General features: G+C 35.2%; 1 protein-coding gene across 12 annotated transcripts in view; it reads left to right on the top strand.

Annotated features, from left to right (window-relative positions):
* The window catches only part of EYA1 (EYA transcriptional coactivator and phosphatase 1), a 343,456-nt gene that overhangs the window by 180,954 nt on the left and 139,544 nt on the right, over positions 1 to 22,958 (top strand). For 8 of the 12 annotated variants that reach the window (XM_012463621.2, XM_012463624.2, XM_012463622.2 and 5 more), the window contains 2 exons: positions 3,608 to 3,657; positions 5,212 to 5,339. The exons of 1 other annotated variant lie outside the window; for it this stretch is intronic. In XM_012463621.2, the coding sequence (XP_012319044.1) occupies positions 3,608 to 3,657; positions 5,212 to 5,339 (178 nt within the window). Of the gene's footprint in view, positions 1 to 3,607; positions 3,658 to 4,169; positions 4,239 to 5,211; positions 5,340 to 22,958 lie in introns of those variants that run through there. 3 more of the 12 variants (XM_012463631.3, XM_012463632.2, XM_012463627.2) reach the window with 2 other exon arrangements.

Here is a 22,958-nt window from a genome sequence, read left to right as displayed (position 1 = left end):
CAGCAGTATTATTAAAGCATTTATTTTATGGAGTCTTTGATAAGGAAGGAAATAGAGTGTTAACATTTAAAAAACATCTTCATCTCCCTAGAAATGCATTTCAATTTTAGGTTTAGGTTTTTATTTTTTTAATTTAAGTTTTCATTACAACACTGATGCCATAGTTGGAGATGTCGATTGAGGAGAAATTTTAGCAAAAATATACCCTGCTTAAAACACAGATCTATGGCTAAGGAAAAAAATTTTTTTCTATAAAATACATTCTGATGAGAAAATTGCCATTGTCTTTCAAATTTGGGAGTACTCAGGTTGATCTGTGGTGGACAAAACCAGCTTGCCTGCCAACTCTATTTATTTAGATAAGCTCAGTACTTTCACTTTGAAAATTTCTTTTCAGTTTGAAAAAAAAGTTTTAAATTATAGTCATTTTATAAAAATTGCTTCTAGCAAGCAAAAAAAACCTATGGAAAACCCATAATTTAGACAAGTACCTACATTTTATTTGCTCTGTGCTGCTGAGATTTAGAATCCCTTTCCATTTACAGTTTACTTTTCACAGAACATTATTAACTTTTTGGCTTCATGCATGATCTTCTGTCAGATGCTTTTGATTTGTAATTTAGCAAAGTATAATAAACAGTGCAAAAGTCATGAATTTTGCTCTGCATCCTGAGCTCTGTGGTAGGGAAAATGTGATAAAATGTGTACCTTAAGTCTTGTTTGATGATCTCTCAAAGCAAGTTTGCCTTCTGGAAATAATTTCTGGGGTTGAAGAGCATGGTATTAACAGATTTAATGTGGCTATTCAATGGATTGGCGAAGTACTATGTGAGGTTTAACAAAATGAGAGAGACAAATTGAACATCAACAAAAGTTACATCTGTGAAGAATTATAAATTTAATTAGAAAAAAGGCAAACTTAAAAGACCTCATTAACTAATCAGAAGTCAAAGTTACTAGTTTAGGATTCTTCAATTCTAAGTTCTGCTCGTTGCTATTTGTATTTTCACAACTCTGTCAATATGCTACTATGGGTATTCTATACAATGAGTTTTTAAAAGCATTAAAGCGAAGTGACTTGATTGTAATATAAGATGACCATTTGTTATGTTATGGGAAATACTTTTGCACTCACAGAAGTATTTGAATTAAAAATACCAGATTAGGAGAAGACAAGAAACATACTAGGTTTACGGATGTAAAGCAGAAAACGTGAACTTACTCAATGCCTCACGTCATTTTTCTAGAAACAATAAAATAATATTTTTTTCTTTTGAATGGAAATATCCATAATTATTTTCTAAACACATTATGGTTTTAGACCTTTACAACACAGAAACTTCCAGAGATATTATCAAACATGAGAGGAAATCAACAGCAATCAGAAATAGGTGTTCTTTTTAGATAAGTCATTATAAGACTATGTTTCCTTCTGCACTGTAATCTTGTACTACACATAAAAAACTAAAAGCATGTGAAGTGTAGCATTTTGTAAACTGTAACTAATTTTGCTCACATCTGTGTCTAATTGTTGTCTGCATTCGCATTCTTGAGAGTAGATTTATTTTTCCTGGACCACGATGTGGATTCAGCTGACCAGCCTAAGTGAGGATTAGTTGTTTTAAAGTTATTTTGATTAAAGAGTCATTTTTAAATACAGTAACACACAACACATGGTTTAAATAATCCTTGAGACACAAAAGAATATATCTAAAGTATACTTAATGAAATGTAGATCATGCATATGGACTTTCGAAAGTTTTAGAGCATGAAAATACGGTAGAGTCTAGTTGAACTAGCATAAAAGAAATGTGTTGTGAAAATGCATTTTTTCAGTGAGGAAATGTGGTAGAATAATTCTTGAAGTTCATTTTTTCTTTATTAACAAGTTCGACTCTGAAATTTAAATATGATAGGTTAAAGCACAAATATAAATCTAACCAAACTTTCAAAGTATACAGTGAAACTAAAATTATATTTCCAAGATTGTACTTTCCAGCTAATGTTAAAATGGAAATGTATTTTAACATTTAACAGAAAGAATGCTTTAAATACTCTTTCACATAATTAAGCCAGGAGAGTTCTTAAAGCTAAGTTAGTTCTCACCTATAATTTATTCCAGGTGTATAAAAGTGGAAGGAAAAAAAAGGAAATTTATCCTTGAGGTATATTGCTACAGTTTCTAAAGGAAACCATTTAAACTTTTTTTTCCCTAAGAACATTAATTTTTACAAAAATTGCAGAAGGCCGTTATCACAGAATGACGCATCTGTAGGCATTGAAGTTTTTTATCTTCTACTCAAGCGTCTTTTAAAAATTGTTTTTCATCCTGCATGTATTATGGAGAAACATACCTAGAAATTTTATGTAACATTATACCAAGACAGTTAGACTTTAATGATGCTTCATTCTTGCAAGAAAGATAGTATTTCTTAATTCATAAATCATAATTTAAAAATAACAGGACTTAACAGAGGACGTTTGGTTGGATAACTGTAATGCCATTTGAGATGCTTCAGTTCTCATCTTTGTTCTGTAACCCTAATTGATGTCAGTTCAGGTTGAATGAAAATGCACATCAAAGATTTGGAATTCTGAGCCATTTTAAACGTTTTGCAGAATGCTCTCCTACTGAGGCGTTAGCCTGAGCTTAAAGCCGGCAAGCCTGACCTCACCTGAGCTTTATCACCTGCTGGCAGTTTGAGTTGCTTCTGGAAGAAGGGCAGTGACTGTCAAAGCCTGCACGTTAGTTAACTTGTTCAGTGAAGTCCTGAAGTACAGATTCATCTGGAAACAAGAGACTAAAACGTGGGCTTAATAGGATAGTAAATTGATTTTTAAACTTTCCATTTTCTTCCTCGGTTTCAAAGATGGAAAATCCACCAAAAAAAAGCTAACTACATTTTCTAGTTTGCCGGGCAGAACTGAATAAGAACTCACTGAATTTTAAATTGGTGAGGGTAAATGAGCACATTGTTCAATGGAGTGACTTTGGGTATGAAAACTTGCCTTTGCCATATGTAGTTAGTCCAGCATTGTCTAAAAGTTGCCCAGAAGCTGTTTTAGTGAATGTTAAGTGACAAATAGTAAATGTAGGAGAAAACCATTATGATAAGGATAAGAAACTGCCAGGAGTCAAAGGGGTGGGCGGGAGCTCTATTTCAGCTGGTGATAACAGAAGATGAAAGATCTTCTGAGGATGCTGGCGGATTACTGCTTGAACTATTGCTGTTAAACATGCTCATTTTGTCAGTCGCTATTTTTTTTCCAAGCACCTTTTCGAAGCTGCCTGGGCAAGGCTGCTTTGCATGTTGATTGGGGGAGGGGTAATCCCGTTTGCAGCTGTCATAGGCCAGTGATGAATCACTATCACGTCATTTGGCTGCCTTCCCCCCCGACAGGGGAGGAGGAGGATAGACCTGCAGGAGGAAACAACAGTTGAGTCCTCAACTTAAAGACAATATGCCTTTCACTGCTGCAGTATCCTCCTTTTTCTCTTTTAGTTAAAAGAGAGCATTGTCGTTCTCAGCCATGTGCTCTGTATAATTGAGAGCTGACACTGAAGCAGAGTAACAACAGCTTCTAATTTTTTTACCCCTGATCACAGGTGCAAACATCTCAAGCCAGTTCAGATGTTGCTGTTTCCTCAAGTTGCAGGTAAGGATATTGTTGATATTTGACATTTTTGGAGATTACCTTTCTGTGACCCATATCTATTTTTGTCTAGTGTTTCTTAATTATTTCTATTAATAGTAACAGCCTCTGTTGGAAGTTACTTAACAGTTTGTGTGTGTGTGTGTGTGTGTGTGCTTGTAAAACATTTTAAGTATGTACAAAGGGAATAGGAACCTCAGTTTGAAAATGATTATGGGCTATAGTTTCTAGTGTTAGGAAAACTGTGAATGTGTAATGAGAATCAGGAGAGAAAAACTGGGTTTTAGACCATTTCTAGTTTGAATTCAGAATATTTGGGGAAGTCAAAACTCACTTCAGAAGTAAAATGGCTCATGTTAAGCTGTTTTAAAAACTGATATCCACAGTCAATGTAAGTGCAACCTCTAAATTAAAATGACTGTAGCTTTTATTGACCTGTTAGGGTGAGGAGCAAATAGTATGAACTTTATATATGTAAACATTAAACCTCTTCCTATCTTTTTTCTTAGAAAAACATACAGAGTTTAAAATAAATGGACCCTAAACTTTTAAGAAATTGGCTGTCAGAAAATAGTGGTGTCTAGGTATGTTTTTAGTGACTTTAAATAAATTCTCTCTTTACTAATAGGGTATTAAATATAAATGTATAGTTTTGAAATTGTGAATGTGAGTAGTGGCTTTTGTACCTTTTATAGAATAAGTAACTGCAGAGTCTAAGAACTTTCAGGGGGCATTTAACTGGTTTTATATGGTTAAAATGCAAAATTATAGCATTGAAGTAGAATTGTTGTTATTTCCCAGAGTAAGTGACAGCTGAGGTATTCCGAGTGCTAATGCTTGCAGGGACCCACTGTATATTGGCCTTATCCCTTTTCAATTGGGCACGCTCTATGTAATCCACAAAGCAAACAAGTGAGCCGACATCATAATGTTTTAATGCTGCATTTGTTTCAAGGGAAACAGAGGAACAATTAAGTAGTTTGCCAGAGTAAACACATGCATCAGGACTATCTCATTCCCTGTCACTAGACTATAGGTTTCAAGTGTTTTATTTGGTTTGGAGACCCATTAAATTAAAATTGGGTGGTAAATTATAAGGGAGTACCGTAGTGCTAATTTATTAGATGAAACAGATTCCACAGAAAAGTGATCTATTTCTATTTTACTTCTTTACATAGTTGCCTTTTTTAGAAAAGTAATGCCTTTGGTCCTTTTTAATATAAAAAGAAAATGATGACTATTTTTTCTTTGAAAATTAAAATAGATGTCATTGTCTCACATTAGACCTTGTGACTTGAACTGTGTAAGAAAACATGAAATTTAAAAAACATCATGTGACTGGCTGGGTAGGTAAGGCAAGTGACATCTTTTGATAGTACCTTTGATGAAGGGATGCCTGAAGTCAAAATATGAGATGAACTATTTTGAGTCTAAGAAATAGATACAATGGAACTTTTGTGTGAGTGTGTTTCAAAGAAGGTGTCAAGTCATTAGCGTATTAAATAGTGGTGTTATGAATTTGGTACATCTGTCAAATGGAAGGCTTCTTGTCTTTAGGTCTATGGAAATGCAGGATCTAACCAGCCCGCATAGCCGTCTGAGTGGTAGTAGTGAATCCCCCAGTGGCCCCAAACTCGATAACTCTCATATAAATAGTAATTCCATGACTCCCAATGGCACCGAAGGTGAGTGTCTGCCTTCTCACTGTTTACTTTGCACCTTGTTTCTTCATCAGTATATGTTTTGTTATTAGGTGGTTATGATTTCAGTTGTCAAATTCATAAAACTACTGTCATGTTTCCCCTTTAAGTAATAATGTGACTTATGAGTCAGTATTCATTGTTAGGAGCTTCACATTGTAACATTGCATAGGTTGGTTTTATTTTGCCAAATGCATATACATATATGCACATAGATATTATACATATATGTGTGTATAACACTTTTAACCTTTGAGTATGTTTTATCTTTTTGTTGATTATGTCCACAGTGCATATCAATTTGTGTTGTTTTGCTGTATGAGCAATGAAAACTTGAAATTATTTCCCTTATTTTCCCTTTTGTTATTAAATATAACTGATTTTGTTTAAATGTAAACATTGGACTGGATTGTTTCTAAATATCAATGAAATAATTTGTGTGCCTAGTTCTTATGGCTTTGGCTATGAAAATATAAATAAGTAGAAAGTATTGTTTATGAAATATACAGCATCATTTAGGTGATATACACACAATTTATTTACTTAAAGATTAAATAGTATACTTTAAACAATATGATTATTTCTGTGTAATTAATACATATGAATATTTACATAAACTTTATATAAATAGGGATACCTACTTTGATCCGTGTATATTAAGATTAAATATATAAAGTTGTATGTATTGTTGCTACCTGTTATGCAGGCATTTAGGTACTATGCATATTTTTAGAACTTCAACATATGGAAATATATGTTACATATTGCATTATATTTATATCTAGACTATTGAAAAATTATTTCTTCATAGATGATATTTTGCTTATTTATTCATTACTAAGCCTCAGGACCTTGATGACTCAAAACATACCTTTCACTAGAAGTTCAGTGAATTATCTGTGTTAGAATTTCATCCATAGACAAAACTCTTAACCATAATTTCTCAGTCACCATGGTGATCTTTCATCACACAATTTTTAAAAAATAAAACTAAATGCTGTAAAATTACTGTCCTTTTTGGTGTTGATATTGGGATGTGTATTAGTGAAGGCTTTTGAAACGTACAATGTTATGTAATTTTTAATAATAGGAAAAGTATAAAATCAGTTATTTCTGATATGAGGTGTTTTGATTTTTATTCCAACAGTGATTTTTAAATGTTTCAAGATTCTGCATTTTTCTTTTAGCATAAATACATTCAAGTGTGTATGAAAAATGGGTACTATCAAAAATTGAAACTTTGCTGATCTAGCAAAAAATTAATCTCTGAATGAGATGCCTTTTAATCTGAAACTTTTTTCTTCTCATTTGATAGGCAATCACAGAGAAATTTAAATCATTTATAGGAAAGTAGTTCTAGTGTGTAAGCGGATTTTATAGAGCAAATAAAATAAAAGCAAGCAGTTCTTTTTCCTCTTCTTTTGGGCTTTGACTTCAGGTGAAGCATGCCTACTGCAGAGTGCAGACTGGGTGTGGATATAGTCGCCCAGACCACCGCAGGTCCGTGTGCTGGCAGGCCTCACGTGAGAGTCAGCATGCAGGGCAGCCACTGACAGGAGCTGCAGAAGGCCCATAGGTGACCTTTAACAGGCATTTCCATCATCGTGAAGTCCAGATAAGACAATCACTCAAATTAACTTAAAAATAAGGAAGACTAAATATGTTAAAATATTTTGCTCAATAGAATATACCAGTACATATATGGAAGAGGAATTATGAAATACTAATAGTTAATATTTTTGTATATGAACAAATGAATAGGAGTAAGAAGTTTTCATTTTCTCAATATTTTATTGGCAAGTCATCTCCTATAAAATAAGAACCACGCAGTACTGAAACAGAGCGTGTGTTTAGGTACTTAGATGGTATTGTGTGAGTGATGTGTGGTTTGTTTTCTAAGCACATGTGGAGTAATAATATATTTCTGAATATTTACTTTTCATAACTTGATATCACATTCTTATTTAGGAATGCTGCATTTTATTAGATTTTTACATAACTAAAATAAGTTCAAACTATTAAAATACTTTACGTAATTATGTGATCTTCTCAACCAATCCGGGAAATAAACAGAATATATTCTTTATCTTAAAAAAATTAATTGTTTTATGTCCTGGAAATGAATGTTTTCAGACCTGATTTCAGACAAATACACAATTACTCATCTCGCCCTGTTTTCAGGCCATCTTCATTAATGTATTTTACAAGTGTTGTGGCGGTTAGAAAGTGAAATTAGAAGGTATTGATATAAATGAGAATAAATGAAGTTTCTCGATCTACTGGGATATTGTTTTATTTTAGTACTCAGTTTGAAAATATGGACCCAGACTTCCCTCATGATCGATGTTACATGTGCATTTAGATACATACAATATTGGGAAGTTCTAGGTTTTTATTAAGTGTGTGAATCAGTTTATCATGCTACTTATATGTCTCATATCTATTTCATTCCTCTCTGTCACCACTAGAGGAGTTAAGCTTAAACTTAGTGAATTCATTTATGTCTGGCAAAGTTCTCTGTCATATAGTCATTATAGATTTTCCTTTTTCTTCTTTGAAATCTTATTTAGTTTGAAAACAGCAGTGTTTACCGATGAATTAAAGGAATAAAATCAAGAAATTCATTACAATTTAAGAGTCTTTAAAATGTCAATCACCTCCCCTAATTCTACAACAAATATTTCCAGCTACATATGTCATGATTTATATTTAAGTGACTTTTCTGCAACCCAATTGAAAATCATCTCAGCCCAATCAAAATTAATTAGGTCAACAGAACTTCCATTTAGTTTACACAGTTGTTGGCTTTGCCTGCATTTATATAGGTTGTCTTTTTTCACTCAGAGATATTTTTTATTTCCTGCCACCACTTGTTCCTATAATGAGGCTAAGAAAACAAGAAAATCTCCTGTATCAAAAACCATAACTTCATCTGAAGAACAAACAAGAAGGAAATGGAATGGAGAGGCAGAGAATATTAAGTTTCTTCTTAAGTCTGCTGCCAAATTATCGTAAGACTCAATGTTTGTAGGTTCTGTACTCACAGGCTAGTGCCTATTTTCATGGTTCATCTAAGGGATAAAGACAGAAAGAGACTGAGCTACAGCCTGAAGTGTGCTTTTTTTGTTTCCTACATGAAATGTTCTTCAGTTATAAGCATTGTTTGAATGTTTTATATTTCAGAACTTTCAATTATTCATATTTTTATACATCCTTCCAACCCCTCTGTGAGTTGTTATTGTTTCAGTTAACCATCGGTTGGTTTCACCCTGTTTATACATCTTTGCAATATAAAAATATAAACAGGTAAAAATAGAAAATAGTAGCATAAATGAATGCTTGACTTGCAATGAGGAAAGCACTGTAGGAAGTGATATGTTTCCAAATGAATTAATGCATATTTTTGTTACTATTAAACAACTCAAGCTTGACCTAGAAGACACTAATGGATGGATACGAAAACACCAATCACGGCGTGTCTTTTAACTGTTTCCTCTCTTCCTTTGGACAGTTAGTCTGCGAGGCCGAGATGGAGCAGAAATGTATTATTCTATTCCATGTATTAGAGAGATTGTTCAAGCATAGATTTTAAGAAATAGGCTTCTTGATGATACTTCTATTAGGTGAGCATCAAATCTGAGAGGATTTGTAATGTTTAGGTATCTGCGTAAGCCTCTACGTGGTAAAGGCTTTGTGTTGATATTTGTGTTTAAGTGTGAGAAGTAGTTGAGAAAGATTCCTTGGAAGGATTCAGGGCTGTGGCCCTAAAAGGATTTTTATTTACGTATGTAATTAAGGCCTTGTTTGCAAAGCAGTGATTCTTTCCATCTTTGTTTTCTCTGGTTGTCTTAAGTCCATGGGAGCTTAAGATTGGTCAGTTCATATATTGCTGGTTTGAGTGTTTATTTTTGGTTGTCTTGGAGTAAGGAGTGAGGAAGGCCAAAAAAGTGTGAGCAAGCAAAAATCAGAACTCTAATTCTGAGTTTTCTGTATTGTAAACTTAGGCTCAAACTCAAGAAGAAGCTTAAACTTTTCTTGAAACAGATAGATTTGTCTTTAGGTGACACAAAACCAGATGGAATTGGAATTTTCACTGCATGTAGGGTTTCAGGAATTCTGATGGTAATTCAAATAGTAATTTTGAATTGGTATATCAGATTTCCAAGGTGATAACAAATAATTAGGTTAATTAATTTTCTGCATTAAAATTTGCTGTATATTACATATTTTAGGATAATAGGTTCAGTTTTTTAAATTATCAGAATCTATTTTAAGCTGTTTCATCAGTTTTACAAAGCTTAGAACACTAGTAAATTATCTGGATTTGTTTTTCTCACTGTCATTTTAATTTAGTAAAATAGAGTTCTGTCTAACTAGATTATTTTTAAGAAATCTGATTTACAAGAAATATCTAAAGTGGGGCAAATATGTATAAAAGTATGGTTTGAGGCTGTATTTTTATAGGCCATGTTTATATATTTGTGGTGAAATATTCTGTTGTCAATAGAAACATGGTAATATAACTTTATTATTGTTTACATTCTGCACAAGATTAGTTTCTGGAAGATTAAGGGACATTGTGAATAAAGGAGTTTCTAATGACGTTTTTAGAGTTTGTCTGTAACCACAGAATTGGCCTCTTATAAATTGTTCTGAAACAAAAGCCATGAAAGAATGAACAAGTAATTTGATAGAATTTAGTATTTTCCTATGTTGCATATATAGGAATAATTTTCACATATCTGTTGCTAATTAATTATAATGCTGGGTAATATTTATTAGTAGCCTATTATTAGTCACTGTGCTGACCATTCTCTGCTTTGTTTTATAATCTTTTGAAAAGAAATGTTTTTAACATTGTCAGAATAATAGCTAAGAGTCTGGGCTCCACTATTTGCTGCCTGTGTGAACTCAGATAAGTCAGCTTCTGGGTGGCTGTAAAATGGAGATAATAACAGAACTTACATCAGGCTTTCTGAGGATGTAACATAAAATTTGTAGCATAATTGAAACTTACAAGTGCTCTATATTTATTAAATGCTATGCCATATGTAAATAAGTCACTTCTACAGTGTGATTTTCATTTTATGCACAAAAAAATCCAAAATGTAGTTAAACACCAAGTTTAAAGGCACATGGCTTGTATTTGGTACCACTGGCATGTGAGCTGGTATTTGAATTAAGTTCTGTCTGACTCCAGAGTCTGGGTTTTTAAATCACCATATTATTCTCTGGAGAGAATATGTGATTTGCATCATCTGCAAATGTCTTTTCTAATATCTTTTATAAAAATTGGTGCTTTCATTGCTACATTGGTCCCTTCATGGCTGAATAATACCATTCCCCAGCAAGCAGCAGAGCTGTGCAAGAACCAGTGGCAGAGGCTTTGATGACAAAGAACTTCGTTATAGGATGACTCCTCAGGGTGGTTATAGCCCGGTCTTGAAGTTCTGGTGTGTGTGAGTGTGTAAGATTCCTTTCTGTGGTCCACGTGCACATTGTATTGCATCATTAGGTCAACTTTGGGGGGTTATTTCTTGTTAGTTTTCAAAGCTTTAGACTTAATTATAATTTCATCACCTGTCTGCCTGTGTTAAGCCTCTCTGAAATCAAATTGAAATGGGAAATCATCTCTGCTTTTCATTATAATGGTCATTATCATATGCGCATTTGGAATGGGGAGGTATGACTGTGAAATTTAAAAACTGGTGGCAGTTTTGCTACTGCTTAGAATAAATGTTTTCTACGTCAGAAAATATTTCTAAGTAGTTGATAAATTTGGTCACACGTTTCTTGTCTTTGAGAACCAAATTATACCAGCCAAGCAACACTATGTTGACATTTGTTGCGGGCTCCACTGGAATAGTAATGATCAAATATGAGAGTGGAGAGCATGCCTGGGATGTTCTGGGATCAGCAAGGAGCCCAGTGTGGCTGGAAGAGAAAGAAAGAGAAAGAATGGCTGGGAGTAAAACAGGTAAAGTCAGAGGAATAGAGGGGTGGCGTGTGTGAGCCTTGTATGGTGGCAGATCGGCTGTAGCCTCTCATCTGCAGCAAACTATCTTTCATAGTAAGAATAGGAATGCCAGTGCTGATTGCCTGTAGCCAGGCTTGGGGTTTCTAGAGCTAAGCTTCTTGATAAACTAAGGTCTAGGTGTAGACAGCTTTTCCCCATTTCCAATTGCTAATAGTACAGAGAATCACAGTTCTGTGGCATCTCTCCCCTGGTTGGGCCACAACTTTGGTATGAAGAGAAATGTATCTCCCTGAGAACATCCAATTTTCTGGGAGAAACCTCTGGTTCCCTCCCGGGATATATGTGAACATTTAGTGAATGGTAGTATTTAGGTAAATTCATATACCTTTGGTCATAGATTCCCTGCTTTAAGTAATTCCTGATTTCTTATGATATCCAAGGATACCTTGGTGCGAGCAGTATATAGATAAAATGGGGTCTGTTATATTTCTTTTCACCTTGCTAACTTGGAATAAGGGCCAAGAGTAATTCATTCTCTTCTCTTTCACTCTAAGCATATAATAAAAAATATATATACATGTTACAAATTTTCCATTTTCACATTTTTTGCTTTGGGTAGGAAAAAAATTATCTGTCATATGTCTGTCTTCGGTGACTGCCAAATATTGCTTTTACTATAGTAGAGAGAAAGCAAGAGTTTATTGTTAACTTTTAGGACCCACGATTATTTATAAGTGAGAGGTTATTATGATTATGTTCATAGTAATTTGCTAGTTTTATAGGTTCCTGGTTTTTGGTGTTTTTCTTTTTTCTTTTTTCTTTTTTTTTTTTTTTGGCATGCCTCCAGTATCCCATTATACCTTAAAAAAAAAAAAAAAGAAAGATAGACAGACTCTACCAAACACATTCCAAAAAGGTACGTTTCTGTACTTCTCATAATACAAATTAGGAACTTTTTTTCTTAACATTGTAACATGAATCAAAATCTATGTTTACTCATTTTATCATTGCATTTATTACTAATAAGGGGATTTTAAGTGGAAATAATCTCTTTTATCAAAATAAAGAATATGAACTGCATTGACTAAGTTTTTGAGTACATCATATGCCCTCTATCTATTTTTATCCTCAAACAATCTTTAGAGTAACTTTTAGGCACCTCATTTTAAAGAGTTTAAGTGACTAGTCTGTGTATACGGTGTATTAGCTGTGTTGGGGAAGAGATTCAAAGGCATATCAGGCTGATTTCAAAGCCACATTCTTTACACTTTAAAACATGGACTCCCAAATAACACTGCTTAGGTTACTAGCCAAAAAGCTGAGTTCTTGCTGAAATAGTTTGTCTTCCCTAAGAAGTGTTTGTGTTACCTTATCTAAGATTGTGGCCAAGATGAAAGATATACAACATTCATTTGTATGTGTGTTTCACCTGGAAGGGTTTCTAAGTTTCTTGAAGGGGGTACACACGTGTTCACTCTAGTGTCCTTAGCATCTAATAGGAGGCTTGGCAGTAAAGCCTAATTGAAAAAATTGTTGAATGAATGCCCCATATTACTAAGCCCATAATGTACATGAATGATTATAAGAGAGGAGCATTCATTATGTTTATTTGCAGTACATTAACAGATTCAATAAGTATCTAAAGCCTGTTTTTCAAATTTTTGAAATTATTTCACAGACAGTTCATATAGTAGCTATGGGCTGTCCATCCACAAAACATCCACAGTCAACATGTTTGCTGGCTTTGAATTTGATTTATAGTGACTGACTTGCTTTTGATCCATAGTTATTAACTGCTTCCTAAATAGAAACTTCAACTGTTAGTATATTAATAGTGATGAAGCAACTTCCACATAGTCCAAGAAACAACTGAATGATATAAAGATAAGGCAGTTAGTACACTTAGGGTTAGTGTGTAGATGGTAAGATGGTAAAGGAATGATAATTGGAAGTAAACATTTTGAAGGCGAGGAAAAATTGCAGAAGCAAGGATATATATATATTCACTACAATAAAAAAGTAGAAGTATGTATGTATATATACATGTGTATATGTGTGTATATATGTACTATATCTGTACTGTATATCTACAATTACGTTGTTAATTAATTTGAGATATGTTTAATAAGTGATTCTGTCTAGAAATATACCAAACTCCATTCTAGCCAAGGAGAAGTTCACGATTTAATGTGATTTACCACCATACGTTAAGAGAAGGGCTAAATTCTGCAGAGGAGGAGGACATCTAAGCATGACTGAAGTGACTGTGAGTTGGGAGGATGCACACTGGTGATGCTTAACCTGAGTCCTGAAGGAGAGGTAGGAGAATACCGAGTACCGTGCCAGGAAGAAAGAACTTGATTTTTATAGCTGTGGCAAAGACATTCCGAATGGCAGGAGAGGGAGGGGAGGAGGGAGAGGGGGAGAGTGGGGAGAGGGAGAGAGAGAGAGAGAGAGTGTGTGTGTGTGTAAGATGAGGAGCATGCACAGAGATGGGGCTTAGACAGCCAAAGATGATGATGAAGGGCTCTAAAAGTTCAAGAGTTTGGATTCAACTGTATAGGAGCTGTGGGAGCTGAAGGCTTGTAAGTTGGAAACTGATATGATTGGGCTTGTGTTTTAGAAATGCACTTAGGTAGTATTTTGAAACTGTATTCAAGGGGTAGTGGGCAGTAGGAAAGGACTCCAGGTGAGAAATAATGAAGGCATTTTGTCTGAAATCATGTGCTTATTTACATATTATCTTTTTCTTAACAAATCTGATACTTGCCTTAAAGAGAGTAATGTGGAAAATGAGTAACACTAGAAATATAGGAAGGCAGCATTGTATGCTTGTGAGAGCAGTTCGTAATCAGACTCACCTGAACTAAAATATAAAAAAAAATCACAATTCTGCTGTTTATTCACGGCAACTAACATGTGCATTTTGAGAGCAGAGCGGGGAGTTGAGAAAGAGTCCTGAAGCTTCCTGCCTCTGTTTGAAGCTCTGCCGCTTACTAGATAGCAAGTGTGATGATGAATAATTACTTACCTGCTCTGAGACTCTGCTTCCCGTAAACTGGTCTCTAAAATGAAGATGATAATACTACTTACCTGTACTGTTGCTACAATAGTAGGTGAGTTGGTAAAGCACTTAGAACAGTGTCTGACTCCTAGAAAATGCTTAATGTCCATTGGCTATTATTATCTATTACTTCTGAGCCTCAACATTCTTTGCTGTAGAATGGCATTGCCCCTAATCATAGGTTGATTGATATGACAGTCTCTTCAAAATACTAAGTGCAGTTATTGGCATCTACTACATGCTCAAAAAATAGCAGCCATTATTAAACAATGTTATATTTTTAAAAAGAAACATATCTTCTGGGACTGGTTTCTGTATTGTCTCCATGTGAGGAAAGGATATATTCTCCTTCTTTGGGATCCCTCCTATCAAGCATGGCCTTTGCAGGTATTTGGAATACTTGAGGTTCTTAGTAATTACTTGTTCAACTAATACTCAATGAGGGTAGGGTTTATGCCTGGGTGCCCCTGTGAGATGGTGAAGGTTGGGAAAAAGACATGATCTGAGGTGTACATTTGGAAGATTGATTACCTTTTAGGCAAGTAAGACATTTTCCCACATTGATATGATTGAGGTTGTGAGTCTGAGCCAGCTCATCTGCTTCCAATCTTCATGCACTAGTTTATTTTACCACCCGCTAATTTGCAACATACACTGATACACTTTTATTTAGTGCCCTGGTATTCTTGGATCTTCTTATTGCTGTGCCATTTGCTGATTGTCGAGATCTATATCAGAGGAATGATTAAGGATGATAAAACCCTATTCAGAAAACTGGGCTTTTTGACTGATTTATAAAAGATATGGCAAGTAAAGAAACATGAAACTGACTGTGTTACCATGGACTATTTAACATCTTTAAGCTGCAGTTTCCTCATCTATGAAATGACACAATAATAATAAATATCTCATAAAGTTGCCATGAGGAGTAAACAAGCTGTTGCTCGTAAAGTGCTTAGCAAAATGCATGGCGTATAGTAGGTGCTTAATAAATATCAACTACATTTACAATTATTACTCCACTATTCTAAAAGTTTACTTTAATATTGCCTGTGTCATAAATTGAGAATGTTGTATTGCTGTCTGGATTTTTTTTTATTGGCACAATCTTTTCATAGTGCTATGCCATGCTTTCATTATTATAATAAGCTAAAAATATTTTGATCTCACTTTGGTTTCTAAATATAATATGTAGCTGTTAAAAGTCATTAAATGGCACATTTAAGATTTATGCATTTAGGTTATATATAAATGTTACTTTAAAAAGAGCCAAAAGCAAATATGAACTCTAGTTAATGATATGAATGCTGAAGTGTTTAGGGGAAGTGTATTATGTCTGCGACTTACTTTGAAATACATAAAAATAAGATGGTTTTTTGAAGGATAGATTCAGAAAAGTAAATATAGTAACATGCTAATTGTAGAGTCTAGGCAATAGGTGTTCACTGTGTAGTTCTTCCAGCTTTCCTGTCTGTGTGATAAATTTTATAACATAATGTTGGGGGGAAAAGGAAGCAAATATTTATTTAGTTTTTACTGTATACAAATAACTCTGCCAGATTCTAGAAGAAATACAAAGAAGTGTATGGTACTGCCCTTGTGTTAAAGTTGATTATACCAATTGGCTCATTTTTGTCGTATCCAGCTGTGCTAGTTTGTTTTCTGTTGCTTATAACAGAATGCTTGAAACAAGGTAGTTTGTAAAGACAGGAATTTATTTCTTACAGTTATGAAGGCTGAGTCGAAGGTCAAGGGACGGCATCTGGTGAGGGCCGTCTTGCTAGTGGGGACTCTGTAGAATTCCAAGGTGACACAGAGTGTCACATGGGGAGGGCATGGAGCATGCTAACATGCTAGCTCAGGTCTCCCTTCCTCTTCTTATAAAGCCACCAGCTCCCCTCCCCTGATAAACCATCAATCCATGGATCTATTAGTCCACGAATGGAGTAATGCATTCCTGAGGGTGGAGTGCTTGTGATCCAATTACCTTTCAAAGTTCCCACCTTTCGGTACTGATACATTGGGGATTAAGTTTCAAAATGAGTTTTGGAGGGAACAAATATTCAACCCATAGTACCAACTAAATCAGTTGAAGGAGTTGGGGGAGAAAATACTTGAGGAACATAGCACCAGCTTCAAGAGCTGAATTTTCTTCAAGCCCAGCTTCTGAAATGGCCTGCTGTAACCTTCAAACCACTTTACCTAGTAACTACTGAAGCAACCTGCCATGACTCCAAGACTAATTTTACGTACTGCTACCAGTTACCAGTCAGAGCTTGGTTGCCCCCCAAAGCTTCTCTAATGCCAAGGAGCTTTTCAAAACAAAATGTACCATTTCTCTTTCTAATGAAACCTCCAACCTTCTCTTTGTTCTTAGGACATACTGAAGACCATCCTGGTCTGTGTGTGTGTTCTGAATTGCAATTCTGAGATTTCCAAACAAACAAAATATTTAGAGATTTGTCTCTGTATTTTATGTTGACTATGACACCTGTCTTAAGGAACTCACAGGCTGGTTGAGGAAGATGAGACTTTTTAAACACTTGCAAAAACTAAAAGGTAATATACCAAATAAACTATGAGGACTAGAATTTTCAGTCTGTGGCTTACACTTCTCCAGTAGTTGGAGAGCTAGTACCAAAGGCCTGCAAATTCAAAAGCTTTGTCTGTAGGGTGGGGAAATTAACAGACCAAATATATATTTAACTCTTTAACATATTGACATTCTGTTATGTTTATTAAAATACACATTTTTTGTCTACAGATTCACAGTAGGTTTTTGTCATATACTTAATCAACAGATTAAAAATAAAGTCTCATTTGGGTTCTGAAATATTTTGGTGTTAGAAAGAGGGCTTCATTCTCAAGAAGGTTAGAAGCCACGGATCTGAACAAAAGTGCTCTCAGAGTACAGAAGAAAGAGCTCTTCAGCTTGCTAAGGTCTGGCCAGGCTTCAAGGAGGAGGTGGAATCTGAGCTGAGTATTGGGAAATGGGTAGAATTTGAATAGGTGGAGAAGAAATGGAATGCATTCTAAATGAGGAAACAATACGAACAAAGGTAGGATAGTTTGGGAGACTGTGAGGAGACCAGTTTAGCTGAAGAAGGAATTGATAATAGATAAGGTTGGAAGGATCAGTTGGAGCCAAACTGTGGAGGACCCTGAATAGTAAGCTAAGGAATTTGGACTTCATCCTGGAGACCAGTTTAGCTGAAGAAGGAATTGATAATAGATAAGGTTGGAAGGATCAGTTGGAGCCAAACTGTGGAGGACCCTGAATAGTAAGCTAAGGAATTTGGACTTCATCCTGGAGCCAGGAGAGAAGCCACTGAATATTTTGAGCAAGGGACTGATTCAGTGGAAGTGTTTCTGGTATTAATCTGACAGCAGTTGCAAGGATGGATTGGACTGGGGGAGAGATGAGCATTAGTATGGAGGCTCATGTAATCGGCACAGATTGTATGTGTTAGAAAACTGAGGCCGGGCGCGGTGGCTCACGCCTGTAATCCCAGCACTTTGGGAAGCCGAGGCGGGTGGATCACGAGGTCAACAGATCGAGACCATCCTGGTCAACATGGTGAAACCCCGTCTCTACTAAAAATACAAAAAATTAGCTGGGCATGGTGGCGCGTGCCTGTAATCCCAGCTACTCAGGAGGCTGAGGCAGGAGAATTGCCTGAACCCAGGAGGCGGAGGTTGCGGTGAGCCAAGATCACGCCATTGCACTCCAGCCTGGGTAACAAGAGCGAAACTCCGTCTCAAAAAAAAAAAAAAAGAAAGAAAACTGAGCTAGTGTGGCTAGAATGAGTTGTAAAATGTAAAGGAACATGTAGTTGTAAGAGACATTTCAAAGGAGCAGTTGCAATTAACCATATATTATTTCTTTTACAAAAACAGTCAATTAGTCTAGACTGCCCCATAAGTCATTGCACATGCTGATGTTAATATATGCTGTACTTTCCATGAATAGCAGGTTTTGAAATGGACTAATATTTCTTCTTGGCCACGTATACCCTTAAATTCAAGTTTAGTCTGGATGTGTTTATTTGGTTTTCTTAAGATTATACCAGGTGTGATATTTTGAAGAACTGTTTTTTTCTGCCCTCCTTTAAGATAAAGAAGATGACCTTAACTTTACTCTTTGGAGAGATAATGATCATATGCCCACTATATAGCCAATCCAAACATAAAGGAATGTCTTGGTTTCTAAATGGGAATTAACTAAAGAAAACACATTTAGTTCATGGATATATGCACTTTTAGATGAAGCAGAAATAATCAAATGGATACTTATTTAATTAATTCAATCATGCATTTAGACTAAGATGTCAAATATATCAATTAGCAACATTGCTGTTTTCCACATTCATATTTTATGCAACAATTTTATTCTCTTCACATCTTTCTCAATGCCCCTTTTTAAATCATTTGACACAGTTTCTAAAAACACATCTCTACTTATGCCTCATGGTTTGAGAAAGAGACTCATTAAATCTGTGAGTGATACTGTCATTGAATCCTACCCATAACACAACATTACGTGGTTGTGCTTTTGTGATCCTCTGCAGCATAATTGTGTTGCTTTATAAAAGATTCTTTTAAGGCTTATTTGCAGCAATACCCAACATTTGCTTTTGTGTGATCATGTCCCATGAATTATTATAAATTTATGGAAATTTATTTACCTTTCTTTTTACTGATTCAGGTGAGATTCTCTCTAAATATACAGAAATTTCAGTAATTGATAGTTTATGCTAATGTGTCTTCTTCAAAGAGTACCTTTTTCAAAATAACATGACCGACACATGTCCTGTAAATGAGACATTTTGCAAGAACCTGCATATCAGTAGACTGAGTGACGATTTGGAAGGAATAAAATGACATCTTGATTTTAGCATAAACAGTGTTTTTCTTAGTCTCGTGCAATGTGCCTAGTAGTATGAAGTTAGTTGTAACCTGTTTTTGAAGTCAGTTTATCTTTATCCATTCCCTCAATAAATACTGAGTTCCAACTGCAAGCCAAACATTGGACTAAGTTCTGTAGAGATACAATCATGTAAATTAAAAAAAAAATGTAGCTGAGTTTTTTTGGTCTTAGATAATCTTTTTTAGGTCATGAAGCAGTTTATCATATATTGAAATCGAGAAGACTTTCCATAAAATGAGGTAGATATATATTCTAAAGGAGGTACAAATGCAGACATAGTTCAAGGAATAAGAAACCACCCCTAATACTTACTAGATCAGAGAAGACTTAAGGAAACAGGTGGGATTTTAGTTGAACCTTGAAGAAACTGTGGGATTTAGTCATGTGTAAAATTTGTAGAGTATTCAATGTCAGAGGGAAGAGTACTACAAAACTGTAGATTTGAGGAAGCATTAAACATCTTAGGAGGCCAGTTGGTTTAAGTAATGCCCAATGTATGGAAAGATGATTCTTTATAAATGGGGATAATAATGTCACATAAGAAAGTTGGGACTATTAGATAGATTATGTATTTTTTCAGTACACTCATATTCTTGCAGATTGCTCTTTGTTATGCAAATATAAAGTTTATGAAAGAAACAAAATAGAAAATAAAGACAAAAAGAAAAAAGAAAAGCTCTGTGTCAGAGTATAGGGGGCCTTATATACATGATTAGGGATTGGGAGCTTAATTCAGAAGAAAGTGGAGAGCCTGCTGAAGACCCCAGAGCCAGGGGTGACTCATGCACATCTAAATTATAAAAAGATGAATATCTGTTTCATCAGGGAGAATAGAGGCTGAAAGTCCAATTTGCTAACTTTCACAAGAGAAGAGGCAGAAGGCGATATAGAATAGTGGCTGTGAAATTAGGAAGAAGAGGTTTGTAAAATATAAGAGTGGTGAAAATTATAGACTGTGGCCAGGACAGAAATGATTGTGAGAGAAAATTCAGACAAGTAAGAAGGTGAAATTATAGAACCACAGAGTAGGCAAAGGAACAAAACCTGAAGAAAAATAAATACATGGAGGAAAAGAGAACTATTGCTGTGTGACATTGAATAATTTTTTAAAAAGCGTCAAGGAATAAGGCTCATTTTTCAGAATTGAGGAAAATTGGAATAAAGAAGAGTTTCAATCGGGCAATTGGGAAAGTCTTATCGACCCTGCTCAAGGATAGGAAACTTCCGTTGAAATTAATGCATGAAAAACTGGGAATGTTTCAGGAAGATGAAGGATTTAATGCAACATCAACATTCTTTAGAAAATAGTTGGTGCGGAAGTGCCAAATATGGTGGAGGATGAGGTATGTCTCAGGAGCTTAAGGAACGTGGAAAAAAATCAGTGGAAACTGTTTCAGACAGTTGTCAAGAGATGGAAAACGGGGACTGGCAAGAAACAGGGTGACTCAAAAGAATAAAGACAGAACACGACTAAGTGGAGTTGGCCAGCATGCTGCGATCTGTTCTGTTATACTCATCCATCTAGAACAGCAGCAGGACAGTGAACAATGAGAGATTGCCCATCCTGAGATTAAAATTTGTCAAAAAAAAAAAAAAAAAGATGCTAGGAGAAATGAGAGCACTCAGCATCTTAGGATGGGTGCTAGACATGACTGGCTCTGGGTTTCAGGCTAGGAAAGGGAGGCTGTGAAGCAAGAGTGGGAGAATAGATAAGGATTTGGAAAGATGGGATGTTCTGATGAGGAGTAATAGCAAGTAAGCGAATGAATGAGGTGAAAGGTGATATTTCGAGGAGGTAATGCAATTCCAGGCATGGGTGCAGTTGAACATTTTAATAACTAAAATTGAATGAATGTAAGTCTTGTTGAAGTGGAAAAGATGAAGGAATCATGAAGAATTTGAGAAGGATGGTGAACTGAGTTTTTGAAGTCTCTGCATAATACAGTATGAAACAAAACTAAAAGGAAAACTGAGTTTGTGCCAAGCAAAGACAAGCTGTGCTTATTCTAACAGTTTGAGAAAAGTGGTAAGACGAGCTTAGATGCTGCTTGGGAGGGACTGCAGCTTGCCCAGGCTGCTGCCTTCCCTGCATGTTGCAGTGTGAATTCTTTATGATACACAAGCTGGCTCCTAGTACAGCAGGCAGAACTGTCCTTTGTGGGTAAACTTGCTTTAAAACAGCCCACTTAATTTATGGTGAAAAACATAACAAATTAAATGGATTGAATATTTGTTTCTTCTGAATGGTCTGTCATCTTCTGCATCTGCAGAAGTCTTCTGCATGACTGCAACCTTCAAAGTATAACCAGAAGTTGCTTGATGAGCATATAATCATGATGTGATGGGTTAGTGGCATGATATTGATAGCTAATGTCACCAAGCTCCAATGGTCTGATAGATAAATCCACACTAAAATTTATGATGAAGAAAGATGGGTTTTTCATTATTAAGGGCCAGCCTCCCCTAAAGAATGCCAGAAAAAGATGGCCACATTTTCTCCTGGAATTCTTGATCACAGTTGCCATATCCACCAGTCTTCTTTTAGCCTCTTTCTTCAGAAAGTATACACTGCCTTGTAATGACCAATAAATAAGTTTTTTTCTTATAACCACAATTTGATTTTTTTCTAATCAAATTGTATTTCTTTCTATATGTGAAGGTCCTGCCTTCTTGAGTTATTTCCAAGTTACCTTGCTTGATTTTGGCTACCTTGAAGGGTAGCCTCATGGCTGATCTTAGACACATCCTTTCACTTTGGATTCTTCTAACTTTCTTTTAAAAGGGAAGCTTAACTTTAATGTGACGTTCATGATACATTTGGGACCCAGTTATCTGTATCTTAAGAAAAGCTTTGATTTGTCATAAAGAGACACTATAGTGATAGAGTGACTATAAAAGCATGGGCCCTGGACTTAGCGCACTCACCTTAGTATTCACCCACACTTACAGATGAGGAAGCCGAGGCATACAGAAGTTAACTAACCTCCAGATTCATACTGTTAAATGCAAAGCTAGACTGAAATTCAATTGATAATTCCAAAACTGGTGCTTTTAACTGTTTATTAAATATCGTTGCTGGTATTTTTCCCTAGGAGAAAGGAGGAAGGCATTCAGCCCAACAGAGATAGAATATTGCTACTGCTACTTTTAATGATGATGATGAATATAGTTTTAGCTCCTACTTTATACCAGGTACTTTATATACATTTTTATAAATCCTTATTTTATTCTTGTAGATATAATTTTTTAAAAATTTTACATGGAGATAATTAGGATCAAGGAGATTAAATAACTTTAGAAAGCGTTATAGCAGGTAACTAGATTCTCTGACTTGAAGACCAAAGCTCAAAGGCATTGATGGAGGGAAGACTGTGTCATATCTAGAGAGTAGCAAGTTTCCCAGCATTGCTCAGGCCTAGAGTGAATGGCCAAGTGAAGGAGTTGGTAGAACAGGGAGATTTAAGGGATAAAGGGCATTTTTTGCATATTTTTAAAGGAGGAATAGATTTTTAAGGATCACATGGAAGATTGGGAACTTAGAGTAGTAGAAAAAGAGACTCATGTGGTGGCAAAAGAGAACAAAAGTTGCTGTTTTCTAATAGACTGGAGTCATATAATGAGTAGTATGATGGAGAT

This window comes from Aotus nancymaae, unplaced genomic scaffold (assembly GCF_030222135.1).
Source record: "Aotus nancymaae isolate 86718 unplaced genomic scaffold, 86718_ANA_hifiasm-v0.15.2.pri h1tg000036l, whole genome shotgun sequence".
Lineage (NCBI taxonomy): Eukaryota > Metazoa > Chordata > Mammalia > Primates > Aotidae > Aotus > Aotus nancymaae.
The sequence above is the reverse complement of the archived record's forward strand: the minus strand, read 5'-3'. Positions and strand labels throughout refer to the sequence as shown.